The 16,010-nt window shown below is 42.3% G+C and overlaps 1 protein-coding gene across 1 annotated transcript in view; it reads right to left on the bottom strand.

The window, feature by feature from the left end:
* Positions 1-1,405: 1,405 nt before the first annotated feature.
* LOC134066780 (NACHT, LRR and PYD domains-containing protein 3-like) overlaps positions 1,406-16,010 on the bottom strand; it is a 17,483-nt gene continuing 2,878 nt past the window's right edge. The window contains exons 2-14 of the mRNA XM_062522264.1: positions 15,642-15,922; positions 14,105-14,139; positions 9,107-10,997; positions 8,842-9,012; positions 7,638-7,796; positions 6,515-6,679; positions 5,834-6,007; positions 5,280-5,453; positions 4,577-4,750; positions 4,155-4,328; positions 3,093-3,263; positions 2,248-2,297; positions 1,406-1,945 (exon numbers count right to left, since the gene is read on the bottom strand). Of these exons, the coding sequence (XP_062378248.1) occupies positions 1,431-1,945; positions 2,248-2,297; positions 3,093-3,263; positions 4,155-4,328; positions 4,577-4,750; positions 5,280-5,453; positions 5,834-6,007; positions 6,515-6,679; positions 7,638-7,796; positions 8,842-9,012; positions 9,107-10,997; positions 14,105-14,139; positions 15,642-15,916 (4,128 nt within the window). The 5' untranslated portion in view covers positions 15,917-15,922 and the 3' untranslated portion in view covers positions 1,406-1,430. The remainder of the gene's footprint in view (positions 1,946-2,247; positions 2,298-3,092; positions 3,264-4,154; positions 4,329-4,576; positions 4,751-5,279; positions 5,454-5,833; positions 6,008-6,514; positions 6,680-7,637; positions 7,797-8,841; positions 9,013-9,106; positions 10,998-14,104; positions 14,140-15,641; positions 15,923-16,010) is intronic.

The raw sequence follows: 16,010 nt of genomic DNA, 5'->3' as shown, positions 1-16,010 counted from the left end.
CGGCAACATGGTAGCATGTAGCATAGCACAAGCTAAACTAGCTGGTTTGTTGCAATGTGGTAGTATGGTGGCAGCATGGAGGGGAGTGTCTCCAGGTTTCACTGTTAAGCCTTCATGAGGTGTCGTGGGCCTAACTTAACGAAACATCGGTGAATGAGGGTGCCCACTTGATAACTCCAATGACATGCTGTATACCATATACTGCTGTGGGATTGGCCATCTGTCTTGTGTTTGTGACCATTGGTTAACATATTGGTGGTTAGCCTGCTTCTTTAAAGGTATACTATGCAGGATTGGCGATTTCATCGCCGGTTTCGCTTTCACTTTTCATTTTCGCTCGTTTTATGCTTGCATATTTCTCTGCAGAGCTTCCCCTACAACTTTAGCGTGTATATTTGACAAAACTCCTCAATCGGTCAGTCTGCCGTGCCTTTTCATGAGACTTTACATGACACTTCCTGGAGTAGAGCATGGGTGCGTGCCCGGTGTCTCCTGAAGTTGCAAGTGTGGTTTTACCGCTACAGACCACTAGAGCGGCCAAAAAAAACACTGTTCGACCGGTAATGACTCATTTAATCATATATAACAGTATGGAACGAATTGATTAACTGAAAAACGTTGCATAGTATACCTTTAAGTTAATTTTGGACAGAGGCTTCTTAATGTGTGTTTGCCTTGGATTTTGGCACAAGGGATTTTAAAATCTAATCCTGTGTATTAATGTAATAAGTAATGAAGGTTCGGCTTATGGAAAAACCCGAGGACGCCGCGCTGGTGACAAGCGGAGAAAAGAGACATGACGCTCGGCATGTTAGATTGCAGTTGCAGAGTTTTCAAATGTTTTACAGCCTACCTCACAGCTCTCTCACGCGACGTAGCCTATAACTCAGTCAGTCCAGCAGAGATGCCAGAGCAACGTTTTGGTCAATGGAGAGGGAGAGAAATGCTCCGCATATCCGTCTCATTTAATCATTAAAAGTGATAGATGTAGTGATGATAAACTTGTAATAAGAGAATCATTCACTTAGCATAACCATACAGTAAAGACCTAGCGAGTCGCTACGAGACAACCAACCATGCAACTTCAAGAATTGCCAACCTGGAGAGAGATATCATGTGTGAATAGTGAAACATTACAGAAGATTTAGTTTTTAGTCTGTTGTTAGTCTTTCACCTCCATAACAAAAGCATTTCCATTGTGTACAGGGGGGCAAGGCATGGCAAATAGGCTATTTACAACAGCAAAGTAAAATATAAATATATTTGCAACTCTGTGATATGGCATAACTGAATCTAGACCAAGGACACTGTGGTGTCAGGTCCAACCCAAAAAGCTGCATGTAGGGGCTCATCAGTGAATGTGATGGTGAATGTGTGCAGGTGTGTGAGTGTGTGTGTGTGTGTGTGTGTGTGTGTCTAGGTCATGTGATCTAGACCAAGGACACTGTGGTGTTGGGTCCAACCCAAATCGCTGCATGTAGGGGCTCATCAGTGAATGTGGTGTAGAACGTGTGCAGGTGTGTGAGAGTGTCCGAGGAGACGCTGTAGAAGGACAGAGTGCCGGCCTCACGGTCCACATACACTCCCACTCTCCTGGACACTAAAGCGTGGTCACGCGTGACATGAACGACAGGCTTGCGCCTCACAAGGTAAGTGTCGTGGCGATACTCCAAGCACCAGGCCTTGTGACTACTTTCCAACCACTGCCAGCGAGCCATGCTTTTATAGGCCACTCCCACATCAGCCTCCTCCCCGCTCCACTCACACTCCCAGTAGCAGCGTCCAGTCAGGGGCTCTCTGCTCAGCACCTGGGGATAGTCAGTAAATCTGTCGGGATGGTCAGGATACGGCTGCTCCATTTTCACCTGTGTCACCTTCCTGTTTCCCTCAGACACCAGGAGGCGTCTGTGGGCCAAGTTTGGGTCCAGTGTGAGTTGGCACCCATCTACACACACACACACACACACACACACACACACACACACACACACACACACACACACACACACACACACACACACACAGACTAGTGTGAGTTGACACCCATCTGTACACATGGGCATACTAACACACACACTCTATACTAACTCTCTCTCTCACACACACTCTCTCTCTCTCTCTCTCTCTCTCTCTCTCTCTCTCTCTCCCACACACACACACACACACACACACACACACACACTCTCTATCTTTTTTGAGGTTCTACTATGTATCTATTAACTATCAATAAGTGAACATGATTCTTACATTTCTTCATTCCTTTTTTTAGCCAGCCTTTTGAACTGCTACCAACACTGCCGGAATAAAAAACAAAATCAAATGAGACAGGGATTAGATTAGATTCTGGATTCAAATAAAATATTGGAATAAAAATTCACTTAATTTTTTCACTTTAGTTATGAAACAACAGCGGTAAGTCTGAGAAAACTATCATATCATCTTGATATTGCCTACTAACACAGAGGGGTTTCTTAATTTAGAAATATCTACTAGTGAAACTATCATATAATCTACATAAAGCCAACTAACATAATTATGTTTATAGTTTCTGACTGCACTAAACCTCCTGATGTAGTCTTCAGTGAGTTTTCTGACTGAACTAATCCTCGTAATGTAGTCTTCAGTGAGTTTTCTGACTGAACTAATCCTCGTAATGTAGTCTTTAGTGAGTGTTCTGACTGAACGAAACCTCCTGATGTAGTCTTCAGTGAGTTTTCTGACTGAACTAATCCTCGTAATGTAGTCTTCAGTGAGTTTTCTGACTGAACTAATCCTCGTAATGTAGTCTTCAGTGAGTTTTCTGACTGAACTAATTCTCGTAATGTAGTCTTTAGTGAGTGTTCTGACTGAATGAGACCTCATTTTCAAACCTCTAACTTGACCTTCATAACTCACACCAATAACTTCACCTTCATACCTCACACTATAAATGTGACCTTCAAAACTCACACCACTAGCTTGACCTTCAAAACTCACACCACTAGCTTGACCTTCAAAACCCACACCACTAGCTTGACCTTCAAACCTAACACCATTAACTTCACCTTCAAATCTCACACCATCAAGTTCACCTTCAAAACTCCACCACTTACTTGAGCTTTATGTTCAAATGTCCCTCAGGATGTGTTGACCGCATCTGTAGCCCTGTGTCTCCTGGGTGATTGTAGCTCAGGTCGAGTTCAGTGAGGTGGGGGTCAGGATTTGATGTTAGCACTGAGATGATAAACTCACATCCTTTCTGTGAGATCAGACACCCAGAGAGCCTGAAGGACAAAGAGATTCTGTATCAGGAAATGGGGTCATCACTCAACACAAAAGATCCATCATGAAACACAAAACAGGATGTTTAACATAACACCACCATCAACTTTGCTGATGCAAACTGATTTACTAAACCTCAACCCCTCCAGTTTACAGCTGAAGTGTATAAACACATGAACACTAACCTCAACATCTCCAGTTCACAGCTGAAGTGTTTAAATACATGAATACCAACAATACCAACGTCAACATCTCCAGTTCACAGCTGAAGTGTATAACACATGAATACCAACCTTAACATCTCCAGTTCACAGCTGAAGTGTTTAAATACATGAACACAAACCTCAACATCTCCAGTTCACAGCTGAAGTGTTTAAATACATGAACACCAACCTCAACACCTCCAGTTCACAGCTGAAGTGTTTAAATACATGAATACCAACCTTAACATCTCCAGTTCACAGCTGAAGTGTTTAAATACATGAACACCAACCTCAACACCTCCAGTTCACAGCTGAAGTGTTTAAATACATGAATACCAACCTTAACATCTCCAGTTCACAGCTGAAGTGTTTAAATACATGAACACCAACCTCAACACCTCCAGTTCACAGCTGAAGTGTTTAAATACATGAATACCAACCTTAACATCTCCAGTTCACAGCTGAAGTGTTTAAATACATGAACACCAACCTTAACATCTCCAGTTCACAGCTGAAGTGTTTAAATACATGAACACAAACCTCAACATCTCCAGTTCACAGCTGAAGTGTTTAAATACATGAACACCAACCTCAACACCTCCAGTTCACAGCTGAGGTGTTTAAATACATGAATACCAACCTCAACATCTCCAGTTCACAGCTGAAGTGTTTAAATACATGAACACCAACCTCAACACCTCCAGTTCACAGCTCTGATGTCCCAGAGCAGCACACAGCTCCTGCACTCCAGAATCAGTCACGTCGTTGTTGGTCAGATCCAGCTTCTTCAGGTGGGAGTTGTGTGACTGCAGAACCAATACCAGCGTTCGGCAAGCACTGCTAGTTAGTCCAGAGTCAGCAAGTCTGTAAGAGAGTTCACACATAGTTCTATTCAAAACTCTTGGGTAGATTCTAATTAAGGAGACACGCACACATTTTTGTCAACAAAATGGGAAGCACAGAGCTTCTTAATGTCTAAGGCAGATATAATATTATTCTACAATTATTGATGATTTTTTCAAAACAATGGAAATTGGCAACTTGTTCTGAATAATGTTTCCCATGCAGCCGAACATACAAAGCCACTGCACATTTGATTGCACATGACTTACCTCAGTGTGTGCAGTCTGCAGTTAGTGTGCTTCAGTCCAGCAGACAGCAGCTCCACTCCAGAATCCTTCAGAGGATTAGAGCTCAGGTCCAACTCTCTCAGCTGTGAGTGTTCTGACTGGAGAACTGATGAGAGAGTCCTACAGGAATCTCCACTGAGACCACAGCCAGCCAGTCTGGAGTCAGAAGACAGAAATAAGAGAGCCAGAAACACCTAATAAGCTAGTAGATAGATGGACTAATAGTTTGTGGTGTGATGTCTCACCAAGAATCTGATTTGCTGTGTTTATAATTTGCTTGGTGGTAATAAGGATGATAACTGCCTGTGTGGTTAAAGACTCCATTCTGACCTCAGTGTGTCCAGTGTACAGTGTATGTGTGTGTGTGTGTGTGTGTGTGTGTGTGTGTGTGTGTGTGTGTGTGTGTGTGTTCAGTCCTGTGTGGTGAAAGACTGCATTCTGACCTCAGTTTGTCTAGTGTACAGTGTGTGTGTGTGTGTGTGTGTGTGTGTGTGTGTGTGTGTGTGTGTTCAGTCCTGTGTGGTGAAAGACTGCATTCTGACCTCAGTGTGTCCAGTGTACAGTGTGTGTGTGTGTGTGTGTGTGTGTGTGTGTGTGTGTGTGTGTGTGTGTGTGTGTGTGTGTGTGTGTGTGTGTGTGTGTGTGTGTGTGTTCAGTCCTGTGTGGTGAAAGACTGCATTCTGACCTCAGTGTGTCCAGTGTACAGTGTGTGTGCTTCAGTCCAGCAGACAGCCGCTCCACTCCAGCATCACACAGGGGATTAGAGCTCAGGTCCAACTCTCGCAGGCGTGCACTCTCACATTGGAGATTAGCGGATATAATCCCACAGGAGTGTTCACTGAGACCACAGCCATTCAGTCTACAATGATAGTAAACACACTGGTGATTAGCGGATATAATCCCACAGGAGTGTTCACTGAGACCACAGCCACTCAGTCTTCAATGATGGTAAACACACAGATTAGCCTTCTACTTGATTTCAACTTAATTTTACATTCCATTCCAGTACATGATACTACATTATGTTAAAGAATTACGGCTGCAGACACTCCTATTCAGTCATACAGTGCGCACTTACTTAGCCTCATCATTTCAATTCATTAGATTGTTTACTTGTTTTGGATCTTGGAACATCAAACATGATACTGAACCAATATATCAAATCAAACACTGCTTCAGGGTGAACAGGAATCCCTCATGATCTTTGCCAAATGTTCATTTCTCGGGAGCAATACGAACCTCAACACCTCCAGTATACAGTTCTGGTGTCCCAGAGCGACTGACAGCTCCTCCACTCCATAGTCAGTGATGTGGTTGTTGCTCAGGTCTAACTCCTTAAGGCTGAAATCATCTGACGTCAGAACTGAGGCCACACAAATGCAACCTCTGCATGTGAGTTTACAGTCAACAAGCCTGCAAGACACAATGGACCACTCAAATATGTGACCCTGCAAAGCGAAACCAGTCGCTTCGGTAAAATGTACAAAATTAAGTTATTGTGCTCATAAGAACGGCCATAAACTATGCTTTCCAACGATGTGTATTTCACGGGTATGATACAACCTGTCACTTAGATAACTGCATCCAAAGACATGGTTCTCCCACCACAATATGCCAGAAGAGGAGAAAACACCTTTTTAAGCGGCATGGACAACAGGAATGAATACTGCCGAATTATGCAAACACGTAAAATTCTACATTTTAACCTGGAAGTTTGTTTATTGTGGATTTTCTCAAAATAACATTGTGTGCAAAGTGGCTGGTTTCGCTTTGCAGGTTCACAAATAACGTCGCAACAGACCACTCAAACAAAAAGACATTCTGTTTATCTAAATAGATATTTGCTATTGGAGATGACACACTATTCATCATGTTGAATGTGCACTATAGATGCTGAGGTGTGTCTCTAAATATACTGACCTCAATACTTCCAGTTTGCAGCTGAGGGCAGCACACAGCTTCTCTGCTCCCAAGTCAGTCAAATCGTTGTTTGTCAGGTCCAGCACCTTCAGGGAAGAGTTGTGTAACTGCAGAAACGATGCCAAGGTTTGGCAAGCACTGCTCGTCAGTTGACAGTCAGCAAGTCTGTAAGAGAGCACAAACCAGACCAAACCAGATTCAATATCCTACTTAACTGCATTCATACTGAACCAGACCAAACCAGATCCAATATCATACCTAACTTACTTCATACTAAACCAGACCAAACCAGATCCAATATCGTACCTAACTTCATTCATACTAAACCAGACCAAATCAGATCCAATATTCTATTTAACTGCATTCATACTGAACCAGACCAAACCAGATCCAATATCTTACCTAACTTCATTCATACTAAACCACACCAAACCAGATCCAATATCATACCTAACTTACTTCATACTAAACCGGACCAAACCAGATCCAATATCGTACCTAACTTCATTCATACTAAACCAGACCAAACCAGATTCAATATTCTATTTAACTGCATTCACACTGAACCAGACCAAACCAGGTCCAATATCTTACCTAACTTCATTCATACTAAACCAGACCTAATCAGATCCAATGTGCTACCTAACTTTTTGGGGTGTTGACGTTTGCCCTGTAATGTCTGCTGCAATTAAATGATTGAAGTTTTACGATTTGGCTACTACTCTTGTACCAGTGTCTGATATTGAGTCCAATGGTCTCCCCTGTGGTCTCAGAGGACGGTAGAAATAACACATGACTAACCTCAGTGTCTCCAGAGGACAGTAGAAATAACACATGACTAACCTCAGTGTCTCCAGAGGACAGTAGAAATAACACATGACTAACCTCAGTGTCTCCAGAGGACAGTAGAAATAACACATGACTAACCTCAGTGTCTCCAGAGGACAGTAGAAATAACACATGACTAACCTCAGTGTCTCCAGAGGACAGTAGAAATAACACATGACTAACCTCAGTGTCTCCAGAGGACAGTAGAAATAACACATGACTAACCTCAGTGTCTCCAGAGGACAGTAGAAATAACACATGACTAAGAGGACAGTAGAAATAACACATGACTAACCTCAGTGTCTCCAGTCTGCAGTTCCAGTACACCAGTCCAGAGGACAACATCTTCACTCCAGCATCTCTCACGGGGTTAGAACTCAGGTCCAGTGTTTTCAGCAGTGAGTTGGCTGGTAGGGCCAGAGCACAATTTTCTCTGACACCACAACCAACCAACCTGCAGTCAAAAGTTACCGGTGATTAATGTTAATTATTACAATACACATCATTGTTAATCTATTTACATGTCTACCCAAACATATATTTTTGTCCCATGAATGTCTTCAAAACATATTGATTGATTGATTGATTGATTATTTTTAAAAACTCTCAGCCCTATTCCTGATCTGAGGAAATATTTTCCTCAGATTTATTCCCACCCTGCTGAGTTTCCCCTCAACTCTTATCAAGATATCAATTTCCCCACAGACCTAAACTCTTATCAGGATATCAATTTCCCCACAACTCTCAACTCTTATCAAGATATCAATTTCCCCACAACTCTCAACTCTTATCAAGATATCAATTTCCCCACAGACCTCAACTCTTATCAAGATATCAATTTCCCCACACCTTCAACTCTTATCAAGATATCAATTTCCCCACAACCCTCAAGATATCAATTTCTCCAAAGCCCTCAACCCTCACAAGATATCAATTTCCCCACAACTCTCAACTATTATCAAGATATCAATTTCCCCACAACTCTCAACTATTATCAAGATATCAATTTCCCCACAACTCTCAACTCTTATCAAGATATCAATTTCCCCACAACTCTCAACTCTTATCAAGATATCAATTTCCCCACAGACCTCAACTCTTATCAAGATATCAATTTCCCCACACCTTCAACTCTTATCAAGATATCAATTTCCCCACAACCCTCAAGATATCAATTTCTCCACAGCCCTCAACCCTCACAAGATATCAATTTCCCCACAACTCTCAACTATTATCAAGATATCAATTTCCCCACAACTCTCAACTATTATCAAGATATCAATTTCCCCACAACTCTCAACTCTTATCAAGATATCAATTTCCCCACAGACCTAAACTCTTATCAAGATATCAATTTCCCCACAGACCTCAACTCTCATCAAGATATCAATTTCCCCACAACCCTCAACTTTAATAAGATATCCATTCATCCACAGCCTTCTTCGTCTCTCTTATTTACATGTAACATGTATTCTGCATTAGAGCACGCAAATACCGACCTCAGTGTGTCCAGTCTGCAGTTTGTGTGCTGCAATCCAACAGACAGCACCCTCACCCCAGAACAGCCTAGAGGGTTACAGCTCAGGTCCAGCTCTTTCAGGGAGTTGTCTGACTGAAGAGCAGATGTCAGCACCTCACAGGCGTCTTCTCTGAGATCACAACCAACCAACCTGCAGTCACATGACATCAAGCAGGTGACATCACTGGTGAGTATTATGCAAAGGTATATTGTAGGGTTTATGCAGGGCGACTGTTCTTACTCACCGAGCTTTCCTGCAACCTCTCACTATATGAAGCAGTCTCTTGTGACCCTCGCCTGTTGTCTTATATTTCGTCAGATCAAATTCATCCAGAGTCTCCTCTGACACCAGAAACATGTAGGCCAGACTCGAGCATTGGGAAGGTGACAGGTCTTTACCTGACTTGATGTACTGTTGAATTTCTTGATGAAGTGAAACGTCCTTCATCTCCAGCAAACACAGCAACAGATTCATGCATCGTTCAGGAGATTTAGTATCCTCACTCAGAATTCCTTTAATGTACTGGACCGTTTCCTTGATGCTGTCTGAGCTACTCTCTGTGTGAGTCAGAATTCCTTGTAGGAGGTTCTGGTTGGACTCGAGTGAGATTCCTAAGAGGAAGCGAAGGAAAAGGTCCAAGTGGCCATCTTCACTCTGCATGGATTTATCTATTGCAGTCTTTAAAAAATCTGCCATGGAAAGTCGCTGATTTTCCAGTTCAATGTCTTCCACTTTGCTTTCTTTTGAAGGCTCTCCCCTCAAACAGGCAATCATGCTTCTCCATGTTCTTGTTAACACAGTGTCTTGTAAACACACGACTGCAGTTGCTTCTCTTTTAGAGATGAAACGCTGCAGGACGTCTGTGTTGTTGTTCACAAATGTGTGAAAGATGAAGAATGCAGCCAGAAACTCCTGAATGCTCAGATGCACAAAGCAAAACACTTTCCTTTTGTAGAAATCACTTTCACTCTTGAAGAACTCAGTGCACATCCCAGAGTACAGGGATGGGTCGTTTACATCAATGCCACAATTCTTCAGGTTGTCTTCATAGAACAAGATGTTACCTTCCTCCAGTTCCCTGAATGCTAGTTCAGATAATTTTAAAATGGTCTCTTTGTTAGACTCCAGGAGTTTTCTGTCATCTGGTTCGTAGCACTCGCCCTCTTTTTGGTTCTTCCTTTTTGTCTCTATGAGCAAAAAATAGACATAAATCTCCGTCAAAGTTTGGGGCAGTGTTTGCGTCTGGTCTGATAGGTTCCGAAACACTGTGGCTAGCATCCAACAGAAGACAGGGATCTGGCACATGATGTAGAGGCTCTTTGACCTTTTTATGTGGCTGATGGCTCTGTCAGCTTTGGTTTGGTCCTCGATCTTGTTCTTGAAGTACTCATCCTTCTGTTGGTCATTGAAACCAAGCAGTTCTGTCCACTTGTGTATGTAAACAAACGAACAGATGCGCTTGACAGCTGCTGGCCGGGAGGTGATCCAAATCAGAGCTTTGGAAAGAAGATTGCCTTTCATAAGATTGGTCATCAACACATCCAGAGGCACGGTTTCCAGGGGATTATAAACGTTCTGTTCAAAACTCAGAGAAAGTTTACTCTCATCCAGACCATCAAAGATGAACATGATCTTCAACTTGCCAAGCCTACTTGGGTGTAGGATATCTATCAATTCTGGATGGAAGTGAAGAAGGAATGTTTGTAGACTGTATGAATTCTTCTGTTTCAAATTTAAATCCCTGAATGGAAGAGGAAAGATGAAGTGGACGTCTTGATTGGCCCGTCCTTCTGCCCAGTCTAAGATGAACTTCTGCACACACACAGTTTTTCCAATTCCGGCAATGCCTGTGGTCATCACCGTCCTGATCTTCTCGTGCTCAGCAGCGCACTTAAAGATGTCGTTACAGATGATTTTGCTTTTGTTCGTCTTCTGAAACTGAGATTGCATTTCAATCCTGTGGACCTCATGCTGAGGATTGGCTCCTTCACTCTCTCCCTCTGTGATGTACAGCTCTGTGTAGATCTTCCTCAGCGATGCCTCACTCTTCTCCTCAATGCACTCACGAATGTGACCAAACCAGTCTACCATTTTTGCCTGGTATTGTTGTTTTACTTTTTGTAGAATTACATCATCTGTTTCAAGAAACATGAACGTTAAAAGCAACAGTGGTAGGCTAACAATTAATTTCACAGTCCCCTAATTATAAGCTTGTTATTACAACATTGTAGCAACCTCAGTTTATAGGATGGTGAAATGAGTACCTAGCCTGATAGTAAACCAGACCCTGGAATCTTTCAGATTAAGTGTCTGGCCACGAATAATGAAAATGGCCCAACTCGAGGGGCGGTACCAAGCCTGCATTGGACAATCTCACTACACGCAATTGGATAACACTACGACCAATATTAACTGATTTGGAAAGTTTTAGCACTGTCATCATCAGTTTAGCTCACCCCTGGCCCGTCTACATCAGATACACCGATTTGATTGGCTACCCCAGATGGTTGGGGTAAACGTAACCTGCATCATGCTTGTGGCCAGAGTATCTTGCGGACACAGTTGAAATTGTATGGGGAATCTCTGGATTTCCAGGGTAATGAGTACCAGTATTAGGGGTGGCACGGTTCACAAAATCTACGGTTCGGTTCGTATCACGGTTTAGGGTCACGGTTTTCGGTTCGGTATGGTTCTTGTTGTTATTTTTTCTTTTACTTTTTAACACTCCAGAAACATATTTCAGCATATAGCTTAATCATCCACAATTAGGCTAGAGTATTTAGAGAATAGTTATCATGTAATAATGCACAAACTGAATTTGACTTCACATAAAGCACATTATTGTCTGAGGAAACTTTAAGCTTCAGTTGAGATTTTGATAAAGCAAGAGGGAAGACATTGATGATTTCAACAATCTTTAATTTATTTGGCAGGGATGGTGCACCAGCACAAAATGTACAGTAGGTCGTCCACCCATATTTTTCATTGCATCGCCTTTTTATCACTCCCCTTTCATAGCCTATAGTGTGAATGATTTTTTAACAAGATGTAAAGCTTGTCTGTATTTGAAACACACACACATTATGTAATTATTTATACATTCTATATACTGACATGTCTGATATTCAGATATAACAGCAAACTTTATGCAGATTATAGCCTACTATTCATTATAACTCCACCTCTTAAATTCAGCTGTCTGGCTGAAGCCTCAAAATATTGTAAACAAAGTAGCAGGCTAAGCTCATAGCCTACTCTACTGGTTGGACTGTTCAGTTTCCCCACATGTGTTTTAGTTTCAAGGTAAGCTAATACTTTTTCTCCTTGGGACAGGCCCTTTTAAGCCTTGGAGTTGAAAACATTGATATTGAGATGGTCAGTCAACTTGAATGCAAGGGTTTTTATGAAATGTCTGCAGCATAGCCTTCTAATGATGCTAACCGTTTTTAACAGTAATTTAGCTAATCGTCTTATGTGCGTCATTGCGTTCACGATTGTGAATGTTCTATTTGGATTAATGTGCATGTCGAGGGCGGGTGTCCATTGAGCGCGCACGAGAGCGGGCCAAGGAGAATGAGTTTACTTCTACTGTTTAGTAAAGTTGCACGCATAGTCTACAGTTGCGGAAGAACATGCTTCCACCCGAGCAGGGTCAGGTGCATCAGTTTGACCACGCTAGGGATGATCTCTCGCACTTGCCATTTCTAAAACCTTGCGTGCAGCACTCAAAACTCCACACTCCTACTCTCGCACGTAAGGGAAACACGTCGTCACATATGGGAATCAATTGCGCATGCCATAACTAGCCTGAACCGTAGGACCGTACGACGAACACACACTCCGAACCGTGACATTCGAACCGCACGGTTCTGAGCATTTTTCAAAAACCGTGCCACCCCTAACCAGTATAGTGGCAAGAATTCATAGAGGTATAAGATAATGTCTTCATATCAAAGTAATAGACCAAAAGATTATTGGCCAGTGTTAATATTGATAGCAAAACTCAATTACTAAAGTGCTTTGGGTTGCACTCAGTGCACGTTAAATGCACTATATAAATAAAAAATTACTTACTTACTTACTAATTACAAACTGATATATGCAAAGGGTTGTCTAATAATGCAAATGTTGTAAAAAAAAAAACTTTTTTAAATTTACCAGGCAATTTTTACTAATTTAATTAGGCAGATGATTTTAGCCAAACTTTTATCTGACTTACATAAATAGAATAACGTTTACGGTCCAGTGCAGAGGAAATTGTAGCCTAGTAAATCATTCTAGAGGCATTAGTGGGATAGGGGTAGAGGTTAGATTCTCTGCCCGAGCCCGAGCCCGACCCGAGCCCGACCCGACCCGCGGGCCGGGTCGGGCCGATATTTCCCGCCACTATCCTCGGGCCGGGCCGGGTCGGGCCTTTGATCAAGCATTTGTGTTTTTTGAAAAAATATATAATTTCTTTATTAGCCTAACTGGGTGGGGAGACTATGCCATTATCCGAAATATTAAATATCTTTTTTAGCAAAGTAGGCTTAAGTAACAAAATGTGTACAAAGTTGCAAGTTACAAAATGCAACACATCATGCGCACGGTCTCCTCCACTGGCACGCATCACACTGCTGCTCTGCTGTGGAACATTGTGTGGCCTAGCTTAAGCGCAACATGGAGATGGACGATATAAAGAAGACAATTAAATCAGGAGAATTAACTTTGAGCAAGTCTGGAGGAAAGTCGGACGTATGGAAGAGTTTCGAACAAGTCGTGGACAGTGACAACATTTGCGTTGGCGTTTCGTTTTGACATTTGCGTTTCTTCATTCGGATCCATTTGTGATCCATTTCAGAATAAACAAACAACGAAGTTTACATGCTTAGTCCTTGTTTCATTATTCATTAAGATAGGCCTAATTCAGATTTATGTAGTTCAAACAACTCGTAATTGTAGTTGAGAACGTCAGTTATAAGGCTCACGCATTTAAAAAAGTGTCGGGTTTAAATCGAGCTCGGGCTCATAATTACAGTTAATATGTCGGGCCGGGCCGGGCTCGGACACAACGTGCACGGGCTCGGGCCGGTTCGGGCTTGATTTATTGGGCCCGATCTAAGCTCTAGATAGGGGCACATTATGCCAAAGCCCATCAAGGTTAAAGGTCAATACTCATCATTCTAGAGGCATTAGTGGGATAGGGGCAATTATGCCAAAGCCCATCAAGGTGAAAGGTCTTGTATGAGGAAATGGATCTTACCGGTTTCTCTCCTTGGTGCAACAGTGGCTGTGGCTCTAAAGAACAGAACATTATACTCATTTAGGCATTTAAAGTTCATTTCTTTAGGTCATCCTCTTCTGCTGTGCCTTTAATGTGTTGTGTGTGTGTGTGTGTGTGTGTGTGTGTATGTGTGTGTGTGTGTGTGTGTGTGTGTGTGTGTGCTTATGCTGTGTTTTATCTCCATTTTCCATTTTTATCCATTTACCAGTCAGGTAATTTGTGTTACCAGTGAGAACAGTCAGGTCATTTGAGTTACCTATGAGAACAGTCAGTTCATTTGAGTCACCTATGAGAACAGTCAGGCCATTTTTGTTACCTATGAGAACAGTCAGGTCATTTGAGTTGCCTATGAGAACAGTCAGGTAATTTGATTCACCTATGAGAACAGTCAGGTCATTTGAGTTACCAGTGAGAACAGTCAGGTAATTTGTGTTACCAGTGAGAACAGTCAGGTAATTTGATTCACCTATGAGAACAGTCAGGTCATTTGAGTCACCTATGAGAACAGTCAGGTCATTTGAGTTACCTATGAGAACAGTCAGGTCATTTGAGTTACCTATGAGAACAGTCAGGTCATTTGAGTTACCTATGAGAACAGTCAGGTCATTTGAGTTACCTATAAGAACAGAACAGTCAGGTCATTTGAGTCACCTATGAGAACAGTCAGGTCATTTGAGTTACCTATGAGAACAAATCAGTGAGAAGTCAGGTCATGTCATCAGTGAGAACAGTCAGGTCATTTGAGTTACCTATGAGAACAGTCAGGTCATTTGAGTTACCTATGAGAACAAATCAGTGAGAAGTCAGGTCATGTCATCAGTGAGAACAGTCAGGTCATTTGAGTTACCTATGAGAACAGTCAGGTCATTTGAGTTACCTATGAGAACAAATCAGTGAGAAGTCAGGTCATGTCATCAGTGAGAACAGTCAGGTCATTTGAGTTACCTATGAGAACAGTCAGGTCATTTGAGTTACCTATGAGAACAGAACAGTCAGGTCATGTCATCATTGAGAACAGTCAGGTCATTTGAGTCACCTATGAGAACAGTCAGGTCATTTGAGTTACCTATGAGAACAGTCATGTCATTTGAGTTACCTATGAGAACAGTCAAGTCATTTGTGTTACCTATGAGAACAGTCATGTCATTTGTGTTACCTATGAGAACAGTCAGGTCATTTGAGTCACCTATGAGAACAGAACAGTCAGGTCATTTGTGTTACCTATGAGAACAGAACAGTCAGGTCATTTGAGTTACCTATGAGAACAGAACAGTCAGGTCATTTGTGTTACCTATGAGAACAGAACAGTCAGGTCATTTGTGTTACCTATGAGAACAGAACAGTCAGGTCATTTGTGTTACCTATGAGAACAGAACAGTCAGGTCATTTGTGTTACCTATGAGAGCAGTCAGGTCATTTGAGTTACCTATGAGAGCAGTCAGGTCATTTGAGTTACCTATGAGAACAGTCAGGTCATTTGAGTTACCTATGAGAACAGTCAGGTCATTTGAGTTACCTCTGCATGTCTGGAGTGTCTCTCTTTATTTCATCGGCAAGGTCATGCCGGTTCATCTTTTCCAGAATGTGTGCAGTGATCCGAAGGGAACCATCCCTTGTGTAGAACTGATTCATTTTGTCCACAGCATCTGTGACATCGTTGATCTCCAACTTTCCTGCTGGGATGGGCTTAAACTCGCTTTGGCTTTTGTCGGACAGGTACGAGCGGAACCGGTTCAGCTCTGTTGAGTTTAAACAATCCAGTATCTGGTAGAGGTCTACGGAGCCTGCCATGGAGCTCTGCAGAGATGAGCAGACAGCGAGAGTCATGCATCTATTGTTCACTGAACATTGTTCATCGTCACAAACACAAGCCAGTGAGAGTCAT

This window comes from Sardina pilchardus, chromosome 1 (genome assembly GCF_963854185.1).
Source record: "Sardina pilchardus chromosome 1, fSarPil1.1, whole genome shotgun sequence".
NCBI classification, from domain to species: domain Eukaryota; kingdom Metazoa; phylum Chordata; class Actinopteri; order Clupeiformes; family Clupeidae; genus Sardina; species Sardina pilchardus.
The sequence above is the reverse complement of the archived record's forward strand: the minus strand, read 5'-3'. Positions and strand labels throughout refer to the sequence as shown.